Source organism: Aphelocoma coerulescens, unplaced genomic scaffold (assembly GCF_041296385.1).
Source record: "Aphelocoma coerulescens isolate FSJ_1873_10779 unplaced genomic scaffold, UR_Acoe_1.0 HiC_scaffold_211, whole genome shotgun sequence".
Taxonomy (NCBI): domain Eukaryota; kingdom Metazoa; phylum Chordata; class Aves; order Passeriformes; family Corvidae; genus Aphelocoma; species Aphelocoma coerulescens.
Genome location: NW_027183557.1, coordinates 235554 through 253481, shown reverse-complemented (window position 1 = coordinate 253481; position 17928 = coordinate 235554). Strand labels below are relative to the sequence as shown.

The 17928-nt window shown below is 64.4% G+C and overlaps 3 protein-coding genes across 3 annotated transcripts; all 3 read left to right on the top strand.

Annotated features, from left to right (window-relative positions):
• Positions 1–1150: 1150 nt before the first annotated feature.
• On the top strand, positions 1151–5867 carry LOC138101198 (amino acid transporter heavy chain SLC3A2-like; the record flags this gene model as incomplete). Its single annotated transcript, XM_068999063.1, has 4 exons — positions 1151–1369; positions 3620–3757; positions 4851–4910; positions 5250–5867. Coding segments are annotated over 4 exons (759 nt in total), but the record flags the coding sequence as incomplete, so codon positions are not given.
• Positions 5868–6365: 498 nt separating this feature from the next.
• On the top strand, positions 6366–12593 carry TRMT112 (tRNA methyltransferase activator subunit 11-2). Its single transcript, XM_068999061.1, has 4 exons — positions 6366–6487; positions 9732–9835; positions 11120–11210; positions 11301–12593. Exons 1-4 carry the CDS (start codon positions 6407–6409, stop codon positions 11403–11405), a joined length of 381 nt encoding a protein of 126 aa, XP_068855162.1. The 5' UTR covers positions 6366–6406; the 3' UTR covers positions 11406–12593.
• Positions 12594–13432: 839 nt separating this feature from the next.
• On the top strand, positions 13433–17685 carry BANF1 (barrier to autointegration nuclear assembly factor 1). The gene is made up of 3 exons (XM_068999064.1): positions 13433–13508; positions 14823–14953; positions 16655–17685. Exons 2-3 carry the CDS (start codon positions 14828–14830, stop codon positions 16799–16801), a joined length of 273 nt encoding a protein of 90 aa, XP_068855165.1. The 5' UTR covers positions 13433–13508; positions 14823–14827; the 3' UTR covers positions 16802–17685.
• The last annotated feature ends 243 nt before the right edge of the window (positions 17686–17928 follow it).

Here is a 17928-nt window from a genome sequence, read left to right as displayed (position 1 = left end):
GGTGCTGGTGGGGGGGGGGGGCTCCTCTGACTCTCCCCCTCCCCATTTTTTGGGGTCTCCCTTAACTCCCCTCCCCATTTCTGGGTCTCCCCTGACTCCCCCTCCCCATTTCCAGGTGCTGGTGGGGGGTGGGGGTTCTCCCCTGACTCCCCTCCCCATTTTTGGGGTCTCCCCTGACTCCCCTCCCCATTTTCGGTCTCCCCTAACTCCCCCTCCCCATTTTTGGGGTCTCCCCCGACTCCCCCTCCCCATTTTGGGTCTCCCCTGACTCCCCCCTCCCCATTTTTAGGGTCTCCCCTGACTCCCCCTCCCCATTTTCCAGGTGCTGGTGGTGGGGCGTTCTCCCCTAACTCCCCTCCCCATTTTTGGGTCTCCCCTGACTCCCCTCTCCCTATTTTGGTCTCCCTGACTCCCCCTCCCCATTTTGGACTCCCCCCTCCCCATTCCCAGGGTGCTGGTGGGGGGTGGGGGTTCTCCCCTGACTCCCCCTCCCCATTTTTGGGGTCTCCCCTGACTCCCCCTCCCCATTTTCGGTCTCCCCTAACTCCCCCTCCCCATTTTTGGGGTCTCCCCCGACTCCCCCCCTCCCCATTTCTGGGTCTCCCCTGACTCCCCCCTCCCCATTTTTAGGGTCTCCCCTGACTCCCCCTCCCCATTTCCAGGGTGCTGCTGGGTGGAGGTTCTCCCCTGACTTCCCTCCCCATTTTGGGTCTCCCCCGACTCCCCCCTCCCCATTTTGGGGGCTCCCTGACTCCCCTCTCCCCATTTTGGACTCCCCCCTCCCCATTCCCAGGGTGCTGGTGGGTGGGGTTCTCCCCTAACACCCCTCCCCATTTTTGGGGTCTCCCCTAACTCCCCTCTCCCCCATTTTTGGGTCTCCCCTGACTCCCCCCTCCCCACTTTGGACTCCCCCTCCCTATTCTTGGGATCTCCCCCGACTCCCCCCTCCCCATTTCCAGGGTGCTGGTGGGGGGTGGGGGTCCTCCCCTAACTCCCCCCTCCCCATGTTTTGGGGTCTCCCCTGACTCCCCCCTCCCCATTTTGGGTCTCCCCCGACTCCCCCCTCCCCATTCCCAGGGTGCTGGTGGTGGGTGGGGGTTCTCCCCTGACTCCCCCTCCCTATTTTTGGGGTCTCCCCTGACTCCCCCCTCCCATTTCCAGGGTGCTGGTGGGGGGCACCCGCCTGCAGGACCCCTGGCAGGTGCCCAGGGACCCCTGGGGGCCGCAGCTGCTCGTGGGACCCTTCCTGAGGCCGCTGGAGCCCCAGGCCGAGGCCGAAGCCCCCGAGGGCGCCCTGAGGAACCTCCTGAACTTCCTCACCTCCAACTCCCCCTCCTCATCATCTTCACCCTTGGGGCTGGGCTGGAGCGTGAGTTTGGCACCCCAAAACCCCCACCGGGACCCCCAAAACCCCGCCGAGACCCCCCAAAACTCCTCCTGGGACCCCCCAAAACTCCTCCTGGGAGCCCCGAATTCCCTCCTGAGACCCCCAAAACTCCTCCTGCGACCCCCCCAAAATCTCCTCTGGGAGCCCCGAATTCCCTCTTGGGAGCCTCAAATCCCCTCCTGGGAGCCCCAAATGCCCTCTTGGGAGCCCAAAACCTCTCCTGGGATCTCTCAAATGCCCTCCTGGGACCCCCCCAAATCCCCTCCTGGGAGCCCCAAATTCCCTCCTGAGACCCCCCAAAACTCCTCCTGGACCCCCCAAAACTCCTCCTGGGAGCCCCAAATTCCCTCTTGGGAGCCCCAAATTCCCTTCTGGAGCCCCAAAACCTCTCCTGGGACCTCTCAAATCCCCTCTTGGGACCTCTCAAATCCCCTCCTGGGACCCCCCAAATCCCCTTCAGGACGTCCCTAACCCCCTCCTGGGACCCCCAAAACCCTTTCTGGGACCCCCAAATCCCCTTCAGGACCCCCAAATCCCTTCAGGAACCTCAAATCCCCTTCAGGAAGCCCCAAATCCCTCCTGGGACCCCCAAATCCCCTCCTGAGACCCCCCCAACTCCCCTCAGCACCCCCAAACCCCCTCCTACCACCCCCCAAAACCCCTCTGCACCCCCCAAATCCCCTCAACCTTCCACATCTCCCTCTCCCCCCCCACCCAAACTCCCCAATCCAACCTCCCCCTCCCCCAAACTCCCCTTGAGGCTTCTCCCCATCATTTTTTGGGGGTCCCCATGGATTTTTTGGGGGGGGGGTCCCAGGGGCTGACGCGGTGCCCGTGGCTGGCACAGGTGGGGGTCCCCCTGGCAGGAGTGGGCACCCCCAAACCCCCTCCTGGGACCCCCCAAATCCCCTGCAGGAGCCCCAAGATCCCTCCTGGGACCCCCAAATCCCCTCCTGGGACCCCCAAAACCCTTTCTGGGATCCCCAAATCCCTTCAGGAGCCCTCAAATCCCTCCTGGGACCCCCAAATCCCCTTCAGGAGCCCCTAACCCCCCTCCTGGGACCCCCAAAACCCTTTCTGGGATCCCCAAATCCCCTTCAGGAGCCTTCAAATCCCCTCCTGGGACCCCAAATCCCCTGCAGGAGCCCAAGATCCCCTCCTGGGACCCCCAAAACCCTTTCTGGGACCCCCCAAATTCCCCTTCAGGAGCCCTCAAATCCCTCCTGGGACCCCAATCCCCTTCAGGAACCTCAAACCCCCCTCTGCACCCCCCAAAACCCCTCTGCACCCCCCAAAACCCCTCTGCACCCCCCAAATCCCCTCAACCTTCCACATCTCCCTCTCCCCCCTCTCCAAACTCCCCATCCCAAACCCCCCTTGAGGCTTCTCCCCATCATTTTTTTGGGGGTCCCCATGGATTTTTTTGGGGGGGTCCCGGGGCTGACGCGGTGCCCGTGGCTGGCACAGGTGGGGTCCCCCTGGCAGGAGTGGGCACCCCCAAACCCCCTCCTGGGACCCCCAAATCCCCTGCAGGAGCCCAAGATCCTTCCTGGGACCCCCAAACCCCCTCCTGGGACCCCCAAATCCCCTGCAGGAGCCCAAGATCCCTCCTGGGACCCCCAAAACCCTTTCTGGGACCCCCAAATCCCCTTCAGGAGCCCCTAACCCCCTCCTGGGACCCCCAAAACCCTTTCTGGGACCCCCCAAATCCCCTTCAGGAGCCCCAAAACCCCTCCTGGGACCCCCAAAACCCTTTCTGGGACCCCCAAATCCCCTTCAGGAGCCCTCAAATCCTTCCTGGGACCCCCAAAGCCCCTCCTGGGACCCCCAAAACCCTTTCTGGGATCCCCAAATCCCCTTCAGGAGCTTTCAAATCCCCTCCTGGGACCCCCAAATCCCCTGCAGGAGCCCAAGATCCCCTTCAGGACCCCCAAAACCCTTTCTGGGACCCCCAAATCCCCTTCAGGAGCCCTCAAATCCCTCCTGGGACCCCCAAATCCCCTTCAGGAACCTCAAACCCCCTCTGCACCCCCCAAAACCCCTCTGCACCCCCCAAAACCCCTCTGCACCCCCCAAATCCCCTCAACCTTCCACATCTCCCTCTCCCCCCTCCCCAAACTCCCCAATCCCAAACCCCCCTTGAGGCTTCTCCCCATCATTTTTTGGGGGTCCCCATGGATTTTTTTGGGGGGGAGGTCCCGGGGGCTGACGCGGTGCCCGTGGCTGGCACAGGTGGGGTCCCCCTGGCAGGAGTGGGCGAGGGCCGAGCTGAGGCTGCAGCAGCTGCTGCTGCTCTGGGGGCTCCCCGGGACCCCCGTGCTGAGCTACGGGGACGAGGTGGGGCTGCAGAGGCCCCCCGAAAACCAGGAGGTACCCCAAAAACCGAGAGGGGGAGGATTGGGGGGATTTGGGGGGGACTGGGAGGGATTTTTGGGGGGGGGGAAAGGGGAGGAGAGGCCGGGATTCGTTTGTTGATTGGGGAGGGAATGCAGGGGGAGGGGTTTGGGGGGGGTTTGGGGGTGTTTGGGGGGGGTTTGGGGGTGTTTGGGGGGGGTTTGGGGGAGGTGTTGAGGGAGTTTTGGGGAGTTTGGGGGTTTTGGGGGGGTTTGGGGGGTGTTGGGGGAGGGTTTGGGGGTTTTTGGGGGTGTTGGGGGAGGGTTTGGGGGTTTTTGGGGGGTGTTGGGGGGTTTGGGGATGGTGGGGGAGGGTTTGGGGATTTTTGGGGGAGAGTTTGGGGGTTTCGGGGGTGCTGGGGGGGGGTTGGGGGTAGTGGGAGAGGGTTTGGGGGTTTGGGGGGGGTTTTGGGGGTGTTGGGGGTGAGTTTGGGGGTGTTTGGGGGGTGGTGGGGGGGTTGGGGGGTGTTGGGGGAGGGTTTGGGGGATTTTGGGGGTTTGGGAGTGGTGGGGGAGGGTTTGGGGATTTTTGGGGGGGAGTTTGAGGGTTTTTGGGGGTTTGGGGGTGCTGGAGGGAAGGTTTGGAGGTTTTTGGGGGTGTTGGGGGAAGGTTTGGGGGTTTTTGGGGGTGTTTGGGGGGTGGTGGGGGAGGGTTTGGGGGTGTTGGGGGGGGGCGTTTTGGGGTGTCGGGGGGGTTGGGGTGTCGTGGGGGAGGTTTGGGGGTGTCGTGGGGGGTTTGGGGGTGTCAGAGGGGGGGTTGGGGTGAGGTGGACCCCGGTTTTACTCCCCCCAGCTGCTGGCGATGCTGGGGCTGGTTTGGGGGTTCCAGGGGGGTTTGGGGGTTCTGGGGAAGGTTTGGGGGTTCCAGGGGGGGTTTGGGGGTGTCGGAGGGGGGGTTGGGGTGAGGTGTGACCCCGGTTTTGCCCCCCCAGCTGCCGGCGATGTTGGGGCTGGTTTGGGGGTTCCAGGGGGGGTTTGGGGGTCCCGGGGGGATTTGGGGGTTCCAGGGGGGGTTGGGGGTGTCGGAGGGGGGGTTGGGGTGAGGTGTGACCCCGGCTTTGCCCCCCCAGCTGCCGGCGATGCCGTGGGAATCCATCGAGGGGCCGAGCAAAGGCGGGAACGGCTCCCAGGTGGGCGGGGCTTGGCGTGTGATTGACACCTGTGTGGGCGTGGTCTGTGGAGGGGCGGGGCCTCATGGTGTGATTGGTATCTGTGTGGAAAGGGGCGTGGCCTCCATGCCCTTTTATGGCGCGTCGTGGGCGGGGCTTCCTCCGCCGCTCCCGTGAGTGGGCGGGGCTTTCTTAAAAGGGCAACGCGCACCGGGTGGGGCCCACACAGCGCTCTTAAAAGGGCAACGCCACCTTAAAGGGCCAGCTCCTCATTCCCGCGGCGTCGCGTTTGGGCTGGGGGGGAGGGGGGGGCGCAACCCTCCCCCAGGACCCTGCTGACCCCCTCCCCTCCAATTCCAGCCTCCCGATGTGCTGGAGCTGTGCAAGACCTTGGCCTCGCTGCGGGCCCAGGAGCGCTCGCTGCTGCTGGGGGAAGCCGTGGCCGTCCCTGCCGGCGCCGCCATCGCCGTCCTGCGGCGCTGGGACCAGAGCCAGCGCTTCCTGCTGCTCCTGAACCCTCACGGGGCGCCCGTGAAACCTTTCGCCGTCAAGAGGGACCCCCCAGAGCCCGTCCTGCCCCCCAAAGCCACCCTGCGCCTCAGCACCGACCCCTCGCAGCCCAAGGAGCGGGAGGTGGCCTTGGACGAGGTGACCCTGGCAGCCTTCGAGGGGCTCCTGCTCAGCTTCCCCTACACCCCCTAAGGACCCCCCCAGCACCCCAAACCCGCATCCACCCCTCCCACCCCCCAGCACCCCAAAGCTGCACCGACTCCCCCCATCCGTGGCCTTACCCCCACACCCATTTTGGGGGGGGGGGTCCGACGCTCCCCTCACTCATTTTCGGGGCTCCCCTCCCACTCCAGAGTTGATTTTTGGGGTGTTTTCCACACGCTCCGTATTTGGGGGGTCCCTCTTTGTCTCTGGGGGGGTTTTGGGGTCCCCCCCGCTCCCAGGGCTGAATAAAGGAAGTGCATTTGTGCCTCTGGCTCTGTTTTGGGGGGGCTGAGTGTGTCCCCCCCCAGCATTTGGGGAGGGGGGGCTGGGAAGAATTTGGGTGCCCAAGGGGGGGAGGGGGGAATAAGAGGAGAACACCCCAAAAAAATGAGGAGGGGAGGGGGGGGGTCTGAATTCGGGGGGGCTTCACCCCATGGGGTGCTCGGGGTCCTCATGGAGCTGGCGAGGGGTTAAACAGAACCCCCCCAGATTTGGGGGTGGGACCCCCAAAGTTGGGGGGTGGGGGGGGGAGGGTGGGAGTCAGGGCCCCCCCAAGGGAGGGGGTTGGGGATCCCAGGGGGGTTTGGGGTCCTGGGGGGGGGGGGGGTTCAGAGTCCCACGAGGAGCTTTTGGGGGGTCTCCGGGAGGGTTTTGAAGCCCTGGGGGGGGGTCTCAAAGGTGGCCACGCCCCCTTTAATGAAGCCCCGCCCCTTTTGCTGAGGCCCCGCCTCACTTCCGCCTCGGCGTTGCCCCGGTAACCGCCTCTTCCCGGAAGTGACGCGGCCGGAAGCGGAAGCGGCGCCATGAAGCTGCTGACCCACAACCTGCTGAGCTCCCACGTGCCGGGGCTGCGGCCCGGGGGGGGCTTCCCCCTGCGCATCGAGGTGCGGGGGGCTCGGGGAGGGGGGGGCGGCCCCGCTTTCCCTCCCCTCCCCTCCCCCGGGGCAGAGCGCCCCTTCCTCACCCGTTCTTCCCCGTCACCGGTGCTCCCTCATTGACCCCCCCCCCTTACCCCCGGTAACTCCTCCGTTAATCCTCCCCCGTTAACGCCCTGTTAAAACCCCAATTAGCGCCCCCGTTAACCCCCCCGTTACTCCCGTTAAAACCCCAATTAATCCCCCCGTTAAACCCTCGTTAAAACCCCAATTAGCGCCCCCGTTAAACCCCCGTTAAGCCCCCGTTAAGCGCCCTGTTACTCCCGTTAAAACCTCGTTAAATCTTCCGTTACTCCCGTTAAACCCCCAATTAATCCCCCCGTTAACGCCCTGTTAAAACCCCAATTAGCGCCCCCGTTAATCCCCCCGTTACTCCCGTTAAAACCCCAATTAACCCCCCGGTTACTCCCGTTAAAACCCCAATTAATCCCCCCGTTAAACCCCAATTAACCCCCCGGTTACTCCTGTTAAAACCCCAATTAATCCCCCCGTTAAACCCCCGTTAACCCCCCCCGTTACTCCCGTTAAACCCCAATTAACCCCCCGGTTGCTCCCGTTAAAACCCCAATTAACCCCCCGGTTACTCCCGTTAAAACCCCAATTAATCCCCCCGTTAAACCCCAATTAACGCCCCCGTTAGCGCCCTGTTAAAACCCCAATTAATCCCCCCGTTAAATCCGCCGTTACTTCCGTTGAAACCCCAATTAACGGCCCCGTTAAACCCTCCGTTACTCCCGTTAAACCCCCAATTAATCCCCTCGTTAATGCCTCCGTTAACGCCCTGTTAAAACCCTAATTAGCGCCCCCGTTAATCCCCCCGTTACTCCCGTTAAAACCCCAATTAACCCCCCCGTTAACGCCCTGTTAAAACCCCAATTAATCTCCCCGTTAAACCCCCGTTACCCCCCATTTCCCCCCCGTTACCCCCCCGGTTTCCCCCCCAGGCCGCCGAGGTCCGGGTCCGCTCGGAGCCCCCTTTAACCCCTCCCGTTGCCCCCCGTTACCCCCCGTTAACCCCCCCGGTTCTCCCCCGAGGCCGCCGAGGTTCGGGTCCGGTTGAAGCCCCCTTTATCCCCCCGTTACCCCCCTTTTACCCCCCTTTAACCCCCCCGTTACCCCCCTTTAACCCCCCGTTACCCCCCTTTAACCCCCCGTTACCCCCGGTTCCCCCCCAGGCCGCCGAGGTCCGGGTCCGCCCGGTGCCCCCTTTAACCCCCCCGTTACCCCCCTTTAACCCCTCCCGTTACCCCCCTTTAACCCCTCCCGTTACCCCCTTTATCCCCCCGTTATCCCCTGTTACCCCCCGTTCCCCCCCGAGGGCCGCCGAGGTTCGGGTCCGGTTGAAGCCCCCTTTAACCCCCCGTTACCCCCCTTTAACCCCCCGTTACCCCCATTTCCCCCCCCGTTACCCCCCCGGTTCTCCCCCGAGGCCGCCGAGGTCCGGGGTCCGGTTGAACCCCCCTTTAACCCCCCGTTAACCCCCTCCCGTTGCCCCCCGTTACCCCCGTTAACCCCCCCGGTTCCCCCCCCAGGGCCGCCGAGGTCCGGGTCCGCCCGGTGCCCTCTTTAACCCCCCTTTATCCCCCCGTTACCCCCCTTTTACCCCCCTTTAACCCCCCGTTAACCCCCCCGTTAACCCCCGTCCCCCCCTTTAACCCCCCGTTACCCCCCTTTAACCCCTCCCGGTGCCCCCCGTTAACCCCCGTTAACCCACCCAGGCCGCCGAGGTCCGGGTCCACCCGGTGCCCCCTTTAAACCCCCCTTTTACCCCCCGTTACCCCCCTTTTACCCCCCTTTAACCCCCCGTTACCCCCCTTTAACCCCCCCTTTAACCCCCCGTTACCCCCGGTTCCCCCCCAGGCCGCCGAGGTCCGGGTCCGCCCGGTGCCCCCTTTAACCCCCCGTTAACCCTCCCGTTACCCCCCTTTAACCCCCCCAGGCCGCCGAGGTCCGGGTCCGCCCGGAGCCCCCTTTAACCCCCCGTTACCCCCCGTTACCCCCCTTTTACCCCCCTTTAACCCCCCGTTACCCCCCTTTAACCCCCCCTTTTAACCCCCCCGTTACCCCCCGGTTCCCCCCCCAGGCCGCCGAGGTTCGGGTCCGGTCGAAGCCCCCTTTAACCCCCCCTTACCCCCCCCGTTAACCCCCGTTACCCCTCTTTAACCCCCCGTTACTCCCCTTTTACCCCCCTTTAACCCCCTCTTAACCCCCCCGTTACCCCCCCGGTTCCCCCCCCAGGCCGCCGAGGTTCGGGTCCGGTTGAAGCCCCCTTTAACCCCCCGTTACCCCCCTTTAACCCCCCGTTACCCCCCGTTACCCCCCGGTTTCCACTCAGGCCGCCGAGGTCCGGGTCCGCCCGGTGCCCCCTTTAACCCCCCGTTACCCCCCGTTACCCCCCTTTTACCCCCCTTTTACCCCCCTTTAACCCCCCCGTTAACCCCCCCGTTCCCCCCTTTAACCCCCCGTTACCCCCCTTTAACCCCTCCCGGTGCCCCCCGTTAACCCCCGTTACCCCCCCCAGGCCGCCGAGGTCCGGGTCCGCCCGGAGCCCCCTTTAACCCCCCGTTAACCCCCCCCGTTACTCCCCGTTACCCCCCATTTTACCCCCGTTACCCCCCCGGTTTCCCCCCCAGGCCGCCGAGGTCCGGGTCCGGTTGAACCCCCCTTTAACCCCTCCCGTTGCCCCCCCGTTACCCCCCGTTAACCCCCCCGGTTCCCCCCCCAGGCCGCCGAGGTCCGGGTCCACTCGAAGCCCCCTTTAACCCCCCGTTACCCCCCGTTAACCCCCCCCAGGCCGCCGAGGTCCGGGTCCGCCCGGTGACACCTTTAACCCCCCGTTGCCCCCCGGTTTCCCCCCCTTTAACCCCCCGTTACCCCCCGTTACCCCTCTTTAACCCCCCGTTAACCCCCCTTTAAACCCCCCTTTAACCCCCCGGTTCTCCCCCGAGGCCGCCGAGGTCCGGGTCCGGTTGAACCCCCCTTTAACCCCCCTTTAACCCCCGTTAACCCCCGTTAACCCCCCCTTTAACCCCCCGTTACCCCCCCGTTATCCCCGTTACCCCCCCGGTTCCCCCCCCAGGCCGCCGAGGTCCGGGTCCGCCCGGTGCCCCCTTTAACCCCCCTTTAACCCCCCTTTAACCCCCCCGTTACCCCCCTTTAACCCCCCCGTTACCCCCCCGTTAACCCCCCCCAGGCCGCCGAGGTCCGGGTCCGCCCGGTTCCGTTCAACGCCGCCTTCGTGTCGCGCTTGGTGCCGCGGCTGCGCTGGGCCGCGCTGCGGGAGGCGGCCGAGAGCGTGAGCGGGGCGGGATTGGGGGGGGTTTTGGGGGATTTGGGGGGCTCAGGGGGGATTTGGGGGGGATTTGGGGGGGTTTGGGGGCTCAGGGGGGATTTGGGGGGATTTGGGGGGCTCAAGGGGGGATTTGGGAGGATTTTGGGAGGATTTGGGGGGATTTTTGGGGGCTCAGGGGGGATTTTGTGGGGCTCAGGGGGGGGATTTGGGAGGATTTTGGGGGGATTTGGGAGGATTTTGGGGGGATTTGGGGTGATTTTTGGGGGCTCAGGGGGGGCTTTGGGGGGATTTGGGAGGATTTTGGGGGATTTGGAAGGATTTGGGGAGGATTTGGGAGGATTTGGGGGGGATTTGGCGGGATTGGGGGGATTTGGGAGGATTTTGGGGGGCTCAGGGGGGATTTTGGCGGGATTTGGGGGGATTTTGGGAAGCTCGGGGGATTTGGGAGGATTTGGGGGATTTGGGGGGGGATTTGGGAGATTTTGGGGGGATTTGGGGTGATTTTTGGGGGAATTTGGGAGGAATTTGGGAGGATTTTGGGGGGATTTGGGGGGATTTTGGGGGATTTTGTGGAGGATTTGGGGGGATTTGGGAGGATTTTGGGAGGATTTGGGAGGATTTGGGGGGGCTCAGGGGGGGCTTTGGGGCACGGGGGGGGGATTTTGGGGGACATTTTTGGGGAGGGGGGCTCAGGAATCTCAATTTGGGGGGGGATCCTGGGAGATTTGGGGTGGGGGGGGTTTAGGGCTCCCTAATTTTGGGGTGGGGGGTTTTAGGCTTCCCTAATTTTGGGGGGGGGGATGTTTAGGCCTCCCTAACTTTGGGGGGGGGGGGTTTAGGGCTCCCTAATTTTGGGGTGGGGGGGGTTTAGGCCTCCCTAATTTTGGGGTGGGGGGGGGTTTAGGGCTCCCTAATTTTGGGGGTGGGGGAGTTTAGGGCACCCTAATTTTGGGGTGGGGGGCCATTTAGGGCTCCCTAATTTTGGGGTGGGGGGGTTTAGGGTTCCCTAATTTTGGGGTGGGGGGGGGTTTAGGCCTCCCTAATTTTGGGGTGGAGGATGGTTTAGGGCTCCCTAATTTTGGGTGGGGGGGCATTTAGACCTCCCTAATTTTGGGGGTGAGGGCGCTCCCGGATCTCTGGGATTTTCGGGGCGTCCCCCTTGGGGTTGTCCCAGTTCAGGAAGTTCCCAAGCGGGGGGAGGGGCATTTCTGGGCCTCTCCCTTTTTTTTGGGGGGGGGGGGTCCCTTTCCTGACCCCCCATCCTCCCCCTTCCCCCCCAAAAAAAGTTGGGGCAACCCCTCGGAGCTGCCCCCCGAGCCCGTCCCCGACTACGAGGCCGACGAGGAATTCCTGCGCCGCCTTCACCACGTCCTGCTCGAGGTCAGCGGGGTGGGGAGGGGGGGTCCCCAACCCCCCCCAAAAATTTGGGGAACCCCCTGACCCCCCCCTTTTTCCCCTCCCCCCGAGCAGGTGGAGGTGCTGGAGGGGGCCCTGCAGTGCCCGGACTCGGGGCGCCGCTTCCCCATCTCCAAGGGGGTCCCCAATATGCTCCTCCTGACGGAGGACGAGGCCTGACCCGACCCCCCCCCCCTTTAGACCCCCAAAATTTCATGGATCCCCCCCTTTGGAGCCCCAAAATGTCACGGCTGAGCCTCTCCTCCAATAAAGGATTGGTGGCGCTGCGGGAAAAGCCCAAAAAGTCGCGGTTTTGCCTCAAAAACGGGGCCCGAATTTCCCCCAATCCCCGGGTTGGGGTGGGGGGCGTGGCCTGAGCTGCTGATTTGCATATGGGCGTGGTCAGAGCGGTGGCTCCTCCTCTATGCAAATGAGGCGCCGTGTTTTGCATTTTAGGCGGGAATTGCCTCTTATTTGCATAATGGGCGGGGTTAAGCAGCTGTCACTCATCCGTTGGCGTTCCCCCGTTTCTTGACCCAAATTCCTCATTTTCCTCCCAAATTTCCTCTTGCTTTCCTCAAATTCCCCTTTATTTCCCAAAATTCCCCTTTTTTCCTCCCAATTTCCCCTTTTTTCCTCCCAAATTCCCTTTTTTCCTCCCAAATTCCCTTTTTTCTTGCCAAATTCCCTTTTTTCCCCCAAAATTCTCCTTTTTTCCCCCCAAATTCCCCTTTTTTCCTCTCAAATTCCCTTTTTTCTTCCCAAATTTCCTTTATTCCCCCCAAATTTCCCCTTTTTTTCCCCCAAATTCCCTTTTCCCTCCCCAAATTTCCCCCGTTTTCCCCCCAAATTCCCCTTTTTCCTCTCAAATTCCCCTTTTTCCCTCCCAAATTCCCCTATTTTCCTCCCAAATTCCCTTTTTCTTCCCAAATTTCCTTTATTCCCCCCAAATTCCCTTTTTTCCCCCAAATTCCCCTTTTTCCTCTCAAATTCCCCTTTTTCCCCCAAATTCCCCTTTTTTCCTCCCAAATTTCCCCTTTTTTCCCCAAAATTCCCTTTTTTTTTCCCCCAAATTCCCTTTTTTCCCCCAAAATCCCCTTTTTTTCCCCCCGAAATTCCCTTTATTCCCCAAAATCCCCTTTTATTCCCCAAATTCCCCTTTTTTTCCCCAAAATCCCTTTTTCCCCCCCAAATCCCACCTCCTTCCTGCACCAATTCCTCCTTCCCCCCCCCCCCATTTCCAAAAACCCCAATTTTCCCAAATCCCCGCCCTTTCCCCCCATTTCCCCTCCCGCTGGCGTCGCCCTCGTTGCGTCTCCAATTCCATCTCCCACGAATTTAATAAAAATCCCCTTTTTTCACCCCAAATTGAGCCCAAATCGCTCCTTTTCCGTCTCTTTGGGGCTCCTCTCGGGAGAATCCTCCGGGATGGAGGCAAAGGGGGGGGGGAGGGGGAGGAGGAGCAGGGCGGGGATTTTTTGGGATGGGGGGGGGATGGGGAGAAGCTGCAGGACCTGGGAAGGACCTGGAGATGTTTCTGGAGCTTCCAGGACCTTCTGGAGCCTTTTCCAGGAATTCCTGGAGCCTTTTCCAGCTCCTGGAGCCTTTTCCAGGAATTCCTGGAGCCTTTTCCAGCTCCTGGAGCCTTTTCCAGCAGCTCCTGGAGCCTTTTCCAGGAATTCCTGGAGCCTTTTCCAGCCCCTCCTGGAGCCTTTTCCAGCCCCTGGAGCCTTTTCCAGCTCCTGGAACCTTTCCCAGCCCCTCCTGGAGCCTTTTCCAGCAGCCCCTGGAGCCTTTTCCGGCTCCTGGAGCCTTTTCCAGCAGCTCCTGGAGCCTTTTCCAGGAATTCCTGGAGCCTTTTCCAGCCCCTCCTGGAGCCTTTTCCAGCCCCTGGAGCCTTTTCCAGCTCCTGGAACCTTTCCCAGCCCCTCCTGGAGCCTTTTCCAGCAGCCCCTGGAGCCTTTTCCAGCTCCTGGAGCCTTTTCCAGCAGCTCCTGGAGCCTTTTCCAGGAATTCCTGGAGCCTTTTCCAGCCCCTGGAGCCTTTTCCAGGTGTCCCAGCGCACCTGGAAGGACCTTGGAGGACCTTGGAGCACCTGGGAGGACCTTGGAGGACCCGGCCCCTCTCTATGATCCCAGAGCGCCCCCCCCACTTCCGCCGCTCCGCCCGCCCACCTCGGTCCTCCGGAACTGGCGTCAGCACGGGGCGCCGCCGGAAGTGACGTCAGTGCGTAGCGGCAGCGGCCTGAGGCGGGAGCGGCGGTTGGAGCGGCCCGAGGGGACGGTGAGGGGGGGGGAGGGGGCCAGAGGGGACCGGGAGGGGCCAGAGGGGGCCGGGAGGGGCCAGAGGGGGCGAGGAGGAGACAGAGGGGGCGAGGAGGAGACCTTGAGGGGCGAGGAGGGCCGGGAGGCGGGGAAGGGCTGGGGTGAGAAGGGCCCGAGGGGCGGGACGGGGCGGGGGAGGCTCTGAGGGGCGGGGGAGGCTCTGAGGGGCGGGAGGGCCCGGGGTGTCCCCTCGGTGTCCCCCTGAGCTGTCCGTGTGTCCCGTGAGCTGTCCGTGTGTCCCCTGAGCTGTCCATCTGTCCCTGACCTGTCCATGCACCCCTGAACTGTCCGTGTGTCCCCTGAGCTGTCCATCTGTCCCCTGAGCCGTCCGTCTGTCCCTGAGCCGTCCGTGTGTCCCTGAGCTGTCCATCTGTCCCCTGAGCTGTCCATCTGTCCCCTGAGCCGTCCCCTGAGCTGTCCGTGTGTCCCCTGGGGTGTCCGTCTGTCCCCTGAGCCGTCCGTCTGTCCCTGACCTGTCCGTGTGTCCCTCCTGAGCTGTCCATGCACCCCTGAGCTGTCCGTGTGTCCCTGACCTGTCTGTCTGTTCCCTGACCTGTCCCCTGGGCTGTCCGTCTGTCCCTGACCTGTCCCCTGAGCTGTCCGTCTGTCCCTGACCTGTCCATGCACCCCTGAGCTGTCCGTCTGTCCCTGAGCTCTCCCCTGAGCTGTCCATCTGTCCCCTGAGCTGTCCGTCTGTCCCTGAGCTGTCCGTCTGTCCCCTGAGCTGTCCGTCTGTCCCTGAGCTCTCCCCTGAGCTGTCCATCTGTCCCTGAGCTGTCCATCTGTCCCTGAGCTGTCCGTCTGTCCCCTGAGCTGTCCGTCTGTCCCTGAGCTGTCCCCTGGGCTGTCCGTGTGTCCCCCTGAGCTGTCCATGCACCCCTGAGCTGTCCGTCTGTCCTGAGCTGTCCGTGTGTCCCTGACCTGTCCGTGTGTCCCTGACCTGTCCATGCACCCCTGAGCCGTCCGTGTGTCCCCTGAGCCGTCCGTCTGTCCCTGAGCCATCCGTGTGTCCCCTGAGCTGTCCGTCTGTCCCCTGAGCCATCCGTCTGCCCCTGAGCTGTCCGTCTGTCCCCTGAGCCGTCCGTCTGTTCCCTGAGCCATCCGTGTGTCCCTGAGCTGTCCGTCTGTCCCTTGAGCTGTCCCCTGAGCCGTCCGTGTGTCCCCTGAGCCGTCCGTCTGTCCCTGAGCCGTCCGTGTGTCCCCTGAGCCATCCGTGTGTCCCTGAGCTGTCCATCTGTCCCTGAGCCGTCCGTCTGTCCCCTCTGCCCCGCAGGCGCCATGTCCTCGACGTCACAGAAGCACCGGGACTTCGTGGCGGAGCCGATGGGGGAGAAGCCGGTGGGGACCTTGGCCGGGATCGGGGACGTGCTGGGCAGGAAGCTGGAGGAGAAAGGCTTTGACAAGGTGGGGCTTGGGGCCACCCCGGGGCCACCCCGGGGCCACCCGGGGCCACTGAGGGGGGTGTCAGGGACCCCTGGTGATGTCCCCACCCCCCCGTGACCCCGCTGTCCCCTCCCCGCGGTGCCCGGGAGGCGTTGGGGACGCGGGGTCGGGGTTGGGGACGCGGGATCGGGGTTGGGGACGCGGGATCGGGGTTGGGGACGCGGGATCGGGGTTGGGGACGCGAGATCGGGGTTGGGGACACAGAGCCGGGGTTGGGGACGCGGGGCCGGGGTTGGGGACACGGGATCGGGGTTGGGGACGCGAGATCGGGGTTGGGGACGCGAGATCGGGGTTGGGGACACGGGGCCGGGGTTGGGGACACGGGATCGGGGTTGGGGACGTGGGATCGGGGTTGGGGACGTGGGATCGGGGTTGGGGACACGGGATCGGGGTTGGGGACACAGAGCCGGGGTTGGGGACGCGGGGCCGGGGTTGGGGACACGGGGCCGGGGTTGGGGATGCGGGGCCCGGGTTGGGGACACGGGGCCGGGGTGCACCCAGGCCCGTTTGGGGTGACTCGGGGTGGGTGCCAGCGCCCTTTAGGGGTGTCCCTGTCCCCCTTGGTGACCCCGCTGTCCCTTGGCTGTGCCCCCTCCTGGAGCTCCGTGAGCACCGGTGGCTGTTGGGGACACGGGGCCCAGGTTGGGGACACGGGGCCGGGGTGCACCCAGGCCCTTTTGGGGTGACTCGGGGTGGGTGCCAGCGCCCTTTTGGGGTGTCCCCACCCCCTTGGTGACCCCGCTGTGCCCTGGCTGTGCCCCCTCCTGGACCTCTGTGAGGACCGGCCACTGTTGGGGACACGTGGTCGGGGTTGGGGACGCGGGGCTGGGGTGCACCCCCAGGCCCTTTTGGGGTGACTCGGGGTGGGTGCCAGCACCCTTTGGGGTGTCCCTGCACCCTGGTGACCCCGCTGTGCCCTGGCTGTCCCCTCCCCTGGAGCTCTGTGGGGAGCGGCCACTGTTGGGGACACAGAGCCGGGGTTGGGGACACGGGGTCAGGGTTGGGGACACGGGGCTGGGGTGCACCCAGGCCCTTTTGGGGTGACTCAGGGTGGGTGCCAGCGCCCTTTTGGGGTGTCCCCACCCCCCTGGTGACCCCGCTGTCCCCTCGCTGGCCCCTCTCCTGGAGCTCCGTGAGCACTGGTGGCTGCTGGGGACACGGGGCCGGGGTTGGGGACACGGGGCCGGGGTTGGGGACACGGGGCCGGGGTGCACCCAGGCCCTTTTGGGGTGACTCGGGGTGGGTGCCAGCGCCCTTTTGGGGTGTCCCCACCCCCTTGGTGACCCCACTGTCCCCTGGCTGTGCCCCCTCCTGGAGCTCCGTGAGCACTGGTGGCTGCTGGGGACACGGGGTCAGGGTTGGGGACACGGGGCTGGGGTGCACCCAGGCCCTTTTGGGGTGACTCAGGGTGGGTGCCAGCGCCCTTTTGGGTGTCCCCACCCCCTCTGGTGACCCCACTGTCCCCTGGCTGTGCCCTCCCCTGGAGCTCGTGGCTGCTGGGGACACGGGGTCAGGGTTGGGGACGCAGGGCCAGGGTTGGGGACACGAGGCTGGGGTGCGCCCAGGCCCTTTTGGGGTGACTCGGGGTGGGTGCCAGCGCCCTTTAGGGGTGTCCCCACCCCCTTGGTGACCCCGCTGTGCCCTGGCTGTGCCCCCCCCAAGGCGTACGTGGTGCTGGGGCAGTTCCTGGTGCTGCGCAAGGACGAGGAGCTGTTCCGGGAGTGGCTCAAGGAGACGTGCGGGGCCAACGCCAAACAGAGCCGCGACTGCTCGGGCTGCCTGCGCGAGTGGTGCGACGCCTTCCTCTGAGCCCCCCGAGCCCGGGCACCCCCAAACCTCCCCCTTACCCCCCTCCCTGCACCCCAAAATCCTCCCCATCCCCATCCCCAAACCCCATCCCTGCCCCCCCCGCAACGCCCAAATTCCCGGCGAGCTCCACCCCTCGCAGGGGCTGGGCGCTCGCCAAAACCAGCTCTGGGCACCTCCCGGAGCTCACGGGGACCCCAAAACCATCGCTGGGGACCCCCGACACCCCTCCAGGGACCCCAGAGCCATCACTGGGGACCCCCAATCCCCCCAGGGACCCCAAAAACACCTCTGGGGACCCCCAACCCCCCAGGGACCCCAAAAAACACCTCTGGGGACCCCCAATCCCCCCCCAGGGACCCGAAAACCATCACTGGGGACCCTCAACACCCCCCCAGGGACCCCAAAACCATCGCTGGGGACCCCCAACACCCCCCCAGGACCCCAAAACCATCACTGGGGACCCCCAACCCCCCCAGAGACCCCAAAAAAACACCTCTGGGGACCCCAAAAAACACCCCTGGGGACCCCCGACCCCAAAACCCTCTTGTGCACCCCCTCCCCACCCTCCCCTCACACCCGCGTGACCCCCAAAACGGTGCTGCCACCCCTCCCCCATCCCCCCCAAAACAGCCTGGGGGGCGCTGGAGGGGTCCCCACCTCCCCCTCCCCCCACCCCAGGGTGGGATTTTGGGGTGCCGCCCATGCAGGGAGGTTTTTGTTCGTTTGGGGTGCCCCCCCCCCCTCCCGCGCCATTAGTGTTAATTTGGGGTGCCCCCCACCCCCCCCCGCTGGGGGTCTGCGTTATTTTGGGGGTGCCCCCCTCCCCCCCCCCAAGTTGGTTTCTAAACTGATTTTCTAAACAATAAAGGTTTTGCTGTGCTGGATCCCGACACGTCCCGGGATTTTGGGGGGGCCTGGGGGGGAGAATTTGGGGGTTCCGGGGAGGATTTGGGGGTCGGAGGAAAAGATTTGGGGGGCTCGGAGCGGCCGCGGGTCCTCCAGGGCAGACGAGTTTGGCCTCCCTGCGCTCCAGAGCGGCCTCTCGGTGACCTCCCGAGCAGACAAGTTTAATCCTCCGGGCGGGCCAGAGCGGGGTCCTCCAGAGCAGACGAGTCGCGGTTTACAGC

Bases quoted from the DNA above. Each gene is read 5' to 3' on its own strand.
- TRMT112 (XM_068999061.1), top strand. From the start codon at position 6,407: ATGAAGCTGCTGACCCACAACCTGCTGAGCTCCCACGTGCCGGGGCTG. The intron at 6,488-9,731 runs GTGCGGGGGGCT...AACCCCCCCCAG, and splicing joins GCTTCCCCCTGCGCATCGAG to GCCGCCGAGGTCCGGGTCCG. The intron at 9,836-11,119 runs GAGCGGGGCGGG...CAAAAAAAGTTG, and splicing joins CGGGAGGCGGCCGAGAGCGT to GGGCAACCCCTCGGAGCTGC.
- BANF1 (XM_068999064.1), top strand. From the start codon at position 14,828: ATGTCCTCGACGTCACAGAAGCACCGGGACTTCGTGGCGGAGCCGATG. The intron at 14,954-16,654 runs GTGGGGCTTGGG...GCCCCCCCCAAG, and splicing joins AGGAGAAAGGCTTTGACAAG to GCGTACGTGGTGCTGGGGCA.